Source organism: Populus nigra, chromosome 10, assembly GCF_951802175.1.
Source record: "Populus nigra chromosome 10, ddPopNigr1.1, whole genome shotgun sequence".
Classification (NCBI taxonomy): Eukaryota; Viridiplantae; Streptophyta; class Magnoliopsida; order Malpighiales; family Salicaceae; genus Populus; species Populus nigra.
Window position 1 is genome coordinate 2,858,859 of NC_084861.1, and position 6,051 is coordinate 2,864,909.

Genomic DNA, 6,051 nt, shown 5'->3' on the forward strand with positions numbered 1-6,051 from the left:
GTGCTATGTGTTTGGAAGTGACACAACACCTCTTGGGAGGCCAATCATGTAATGGACACCGCTACGCGCTCTCTCTCACACTCCCAAACCCCTCAACTATAGCTATAATAATATCAATATCCCATGTCGGCAAAGAATGCGTCAGCTCCAAGTATATTTTCAAGACAAAACTCATTGTAAAACTATGAACTCAAATATGAAAAATACCTCTTGCAGAGCAAGTCTTGCATAAAATCTAGATTAACATCATCACTTGATATGATTCTTACACGGAATGAGAACAGGAATAGAGACTGGCTCAACCCAAACTGCTTGAAAAATAAGATTCTGATTAAAAAAATGATCTGCGTGATATATATAGACTGAAAGTTCTGTACAAAGCAGGACACCCCTCCAGCAATAGTCCAAGCTCTCCATCTCAGTTCTCAACTAAAATAGATAACCTTGTACCAATTAACACCGTACTTCTTTTCACAAAAAGAAACCCAAGATTAACACTTCATAGGCTGTAACAATTATTCATCGAAACATTCTTTTAGATGGAAATGATTCTTTGACATTCACAAGCTCTATAAGAAAAGATAGAAACACTCAATTAAGCTATAAAGAAATTGTGCTATAGAGTTGTTCCAATCAGACTAAAATTTTGGAGCATTATTTATCGAGGCATGGTTTAATCAAGCACCACATCGATCATCTGCCCCCAGCAAGAACAAGAGCACTTTTGCTCGTGGCTTCCTTTCTCTGTTGAAATAGGCATCCTGTTGCCGTTGAATCACCGAGTGCTTTAAAAACTAGCATATTTCAGAGGTCCAAATAGAATGTACACTACACTGCACGTACGAAGTCAAGCGGATAAAAAAAATTGTGATAACCCGTCCATTGTATATCAGAGAGGGGTTCGTTGTTCAGCAAAATCACTGGCCACTGAAACAAATAAAGAAAACAGTCATGCAAAAGTTCAAAGACAAAAACAAAAGGGCAATTCTATCGGAAATGCAAATGGGAAATGAAATTTGAGAAACAAGATTTACAGCATCATTGTTAACCAGAGTTCGATTAGATGGACAAAAAACATCATAGATTACAATCGGTGACAGAAATTTAACAAGCTTATCATTTTCTCCAAGGCAATAGCTACTACATGGCCGTTCAACGTGTTCAACAGGCATTGACACTTGCATGCATAATCTAGTTCAACAGGCACTTGATAATAGCAATCTCGATCCTAAAAGGAGCCATCTAATGGAGATATATTCGATTAAATCTTGGTTTATAAGAGATTGACAGTCATTTCTTTAATAATCTGGTTCAAAAATCATACCCCTTCCCATGTTCTAGAACAGCACAAACAAAGCCCTTCCAAGTCCCATGTTATTTTAGTTCAATCCAAAACTATATTATTGCCAGCTTTTCAGAATACCAAATGACAATCCTACCAATTTGTTTCACTTCAAATCCATCTAGCCTCCGATCTGATATAGAACAACAAAAAGGTTTATCCCCAAATCCATTCAACATGCTCACTTGCAACTCTTTCTGGAACCATGTTTAGTACCATACAATTCTATACAAGCATACAACAATTTGAATCCCAAGAACTTGGGAAAGAAAACACACTGAGTTGTCTTTGATGGCAACCAAACAGAGCATGTATCATGAAATGCAAGGACTCTCGGTAAATGCAGCGGCAACTACACATAAAATGAATGCACCTCATTCATTTCTGATAAGCTGAGATTTCAATGTTAATAATCTATAACCCACATAGCATTGAATTGTGTATATCAGAACAACATTAAAAAATGACAAACAAGTTCAACAGCTACGCTTTGCATTAGCAACACCAGAATGAAACAAAATATATTGAACTTAAGGCATCATAAGCTCACCTTTGGACGATGGCTGAACTAGAATAACATGCATATCTGCATTGTTTGGAGGAAGCTGCAATCGAAGTGGATAAAGCTCTCCATTCAAAGGACTGCGAGTACACACAACAATATCCTCAAGTCCCGTATCTTCCTTCAATTTTTGTGTCAACCCATCCACCCCATTTCCCTTAAAATTCAACGAGCAACGCTCTGTTGCATCATCATCAACCTCACCGCTCTCATCAGCCACATGGTAGTATATTGTCCTCCCGTCAGACTTCCGAGGCGAACTAGCATTAGAATCACTCGACTGAACATTCCATAAACAAATTACCACTAAGCAGATGAAAAAACAAGAAAGAAAAGATATTGCAGGACTTCAATCAAATCATTAAGAAAAGCAGGAGAAGATCAGAATTACCCCCTGTCTTAAATAATCTCCGGATTTGATAGAGATAGAAGGTGGAGAGGTGGATTCGGAATCCAGAGAATCAGACTGAGAAACAATTTTCTGTAGATAATGAGCATGGCCAGTAGGAGACTGAAGCCCTCGAGTCTCCACAACATCAACATCCCAAAGGATCCAATCTTGTGTAGCACTCCTATGAGGAATGTCATGAGTAACCGAGTTTCTCCAAGGTGGCAACCCCCCATTGGCTCTCAAGAAGTTCCCATACCGGGTCTTGAGCTTCACCTGGCCCCCTTCTCTCACGGGTTCCCACTCGACGGACGAGTCAAATCGTCTGGGTACAGTCTGAAGGACCTTTCGACCAGTCATGCCCAAAAGAAAAGGCTCGTTAGAGGCAGTGAGGTATTTATCATTGCAGGACTTGAGGCGGATAATGGAGTCGGATCCAGGTACGGGTTCGACAGTCCATCTGGCTGTCTTGGAGGATCCATTTCGGTCTTGGGTTACGGACTCCTCATCTTCCTCCGCGAGGAGGTACTTGTCGTGGTGGCTGCGGAGACGGACAGTTTTGGCATTGAGGAAGAAATCCATCCCTGACCGGAAGTGGTTGGATTTGGTCTGTGAAATTTATCAATTAACAGTTAGTCAGTCGTAGGTAAAGTTTGAGGACATGAGAGAAGTTCAGTGATGTCTTGTGCTGAGCTCCTACTTTGCTTCGGTTTCGTTGGGTTTTTCTTGTCTTGTCTTCGATCTGTTACACGAGTGGAAACTTAAGGAAAGGGTGTTGAAATGACTTGCCGTAATTCGGAAGCGGCAACACGTGGCAGTTATCCACAGGATTTAAAATTAACTCTTATTATTTAATATTGAGCGAGGGAGGGGACAGACATCTGTCTTCCCTCCCCGAGATTGGCGTTTCACCTGAAGCTTCCTTCTTTGCGTACCAGAAAGATGTTGCTTCAGTATTAAAAATATTCCATTAAATTAAACGTTATGATCAACAGAATTCCCCCTGCCGACTGATTTCAGACGTTTTGAAAAAAAAAAAAAAATCAGTTTTTCATGTGAATGTTATTAAATGTGTTTTGTTTTTTTATTCAATAAATATTTTTAAATTACTTTTTTATATTTTTAAATTAATATATTTTCAAACAATAAATATTTTAAAAAACAATAATCACTATATTCCAATCACATTTAAAAAATAAAAAAGAATTGACTTAATAAAAAACTTATATTTATTTGCAATTTAATCCAAACTTATTGTTTATTTAAAAAAACAAAATTAACTAATTCATAAAAGCAAACAATTTAATTTATTTTATTTTATGTGAGTGGTGGGATGTTAATTAATTTCTGGATGGTTAAGTTGTTCCTTCTAATTTTCTTCCGTTTAAGCACTTAATTTCCATTTCTGGACGAGGGTGCGTGCAGATTGTAATTGCCTTTTGGTATCATTTTCCAATTTTGTCAAGACGTATTCCTAACGTGGACGTGTCCCTGGTAAATTGCCACCATGGAAATTAAGGAGCCCAGACTTGACCAAACATTTATTTGGGGGTTTTTCCTTGCATTTCCAAAATATTTTTTAAATACATTAAATAATTCTTTTTATTTTTAATATAATGCCTCTCCTAGTATATTCATTCACTTCATCATAAAAAAAAGAAGTAAAAATTTAAAACCATGCATACATTTTTAGCTCCTTCTAAATGAAAATTATATATATATATATATAGTTGCTCATATATACTCTTTCTCCTCTCTCTGTTTTTTGTTTTTATTTATATATTATGGTTTTGAATCGCATGATTTGTTTATTGCGATGAATGGACAGTGCCCTCTAGGCTCTAGTCTCCAAGGTTTATTTTATTCTCAACAAAATGGCTTTTCTAAGACCAGAAAGAGTAACCCTAGCCATTTTATATTGCACATTTTTTATTATCCTATTAAAATAATTATATTGTTTACTATATTAAAAAAAATATGAAGTGTGGCATGCAAACCACGTGGCACACCTTTTTTTAAAAAATTTGATAAATAGGTTTAAAATTACCGTCTTTTGATGATAGATGTTTACAAGTGTATGAAACTTTTCATTTCGAAGAGAGGGCTCGTTGTTGACTCGTAACATGAACATAATAAAGATGGATGGAATATGTTTTTTTTTATATATAAAAAAACATAAAAATCCACTTTAAGATTATTTTAATAGACTAAGTTCTTATGCGTAATCTAAACAATGGAAGAGAATTAGCGTGGTGATTAATAAAAAAATTCGGAAAAAAAATCAGAATTCTCCAATAATTCTAACCAAATTCAAAATAATTAAGATAATCAACAAGCTGCCTAGCAAATTAACCAGAAACAATTTACCAAGTTTAAGGAAAAGAAAAGCATACCTTATTATTTGGGGACGAAAACAATCTTGGAAACATTGACTTTGCTAAGGTCAATCTCGGAATCCGCGCAGCCGGTACAATCGATAGCTGAGAGGCTCGTTCCGGGCTATTATAATCACCGGATATAGCTACAAGAACATCATCGGGTACTGTAGAAAAGCTCGACATGGATGACAAGTAATCCACCAAGGAGTCGTTTTCAGGCACTTGTACTGCCTCAATATCCCAAAAGATCCATTTTTGTGTTGAGCCAGTGGGAGGCTCATCGTGAGTAACTGCGTTTCTCCACGGCGGCGCCCCCCCGTTGGCTCGCAAGAAATTGCCACACCAGCTCTTAAATTTAACCTGAGACCCGTCTGTTATAGGCTCCCACTCCATCTTACAGTTGTCTGTAATATCTTCAGGCACTGTTTGCAGTATTTTCTTCCCAGTCACGCCTAACAAAAAGGGCAAGTCGGAGGCTGTGAGGTACTTGCCATAGCAGTTTCTGAGACGAATAACATGGCTTTTTCCACCGACCAGCTCCACAAACCATATGACAGCTTTCCGTGATATGCCGTGTCGTGTTTGACGAACAGTTTCTTGGTCGAAGTCCGCGATCAAGTACTTGTAAAGGTGGCTCCGGAGCTTAATTGCCTTTGTCTTGGTAAAAAACTCCATCAGCAATCCAAAGTGCTGTCCTCGCCTGTTAATTAAACAGCCAGAGACAACTTCGTATTGCTGTTTGTTCTTGAAAGACTTGATAAAAGTATATAGCTCAAGATTCAAGGATTAGCGAACAGGAAATATGGAAGGGAAAACCAGAAGAAGGGGTGCCCGCGTTTGTGATTTTTCTCTAGACAGACATGGTGGGGAGAAATTTAAAAAGGTATTTTCAGAATATAATAGTCAATTTGATCACTTGTGTCTTGTCTTTCTTGCAGTTACTGTACTAGCTGTAGTTAGCTAGCTAAGAACACCGTGCTCTTTGTTTCTTAACTTGGAAGGTTGCTAGGGCAGAAATGAGGGTGCGATCAGGTCCATGGACCTTGATAATAATGATGAAAGACCCAAGATTTATAAATTATAGGGTATTTATTGGGTTGATATAAATTCAATGCTCGTTTAGAGCTTTTATCAGTATAGGATAGTGAAAGAAATAAAGAAATAAATTAATTTAGTTTAATCCGATCAAAATTTATGTTGACCAATCAGAAATTCATTAATTTTTGTTTTGAATTTTTTTTATCATTTTATTTGTATTTTTTTAAAAAAATTGAGAGTTATACTTTACAACCTTATCTCGTATCTAGGTTGGATCTGAAATATTATATTTGATTTTATTTATTTATTTATTTATTTGAAGAAATAGTAAATTACGTTGATT

The 6,051-nt window shown here is 36.8% G+C and overlaps 1 protein-coding gene across 1 annotated transcript; it reads right to left on the bottom strand.

Moving 5' to 3' along the window:
• Window positions 1-331: 331 nt before the first annotated feature.
• Window positions 332-5,742, bottom strand: LOC133705896 (uncharacterized). Its single transcript, XM_062131327.1, has 4 exons — window positions 4,686-5,742; window positions 2,296-2,901; window positions 1,893-2,184; window positions 332-927 (listed from the first exon to the last, which is right to left on the bottom strand). The coding sequence occupies exons 1-4, from the start codon at window positions 5,343-5,345 to the stop codon at window positions 890-892; spliced, it is 1,596 nt and encodes a 531-aa protein (XP_061987311.1). The 5' UTR covers window positions 5,346-5,742; the 3' UTR covers window positions 332-889.
• Between the last annotated feature and the right edge of the window lie 309 nt (window positions 5,743-6,051).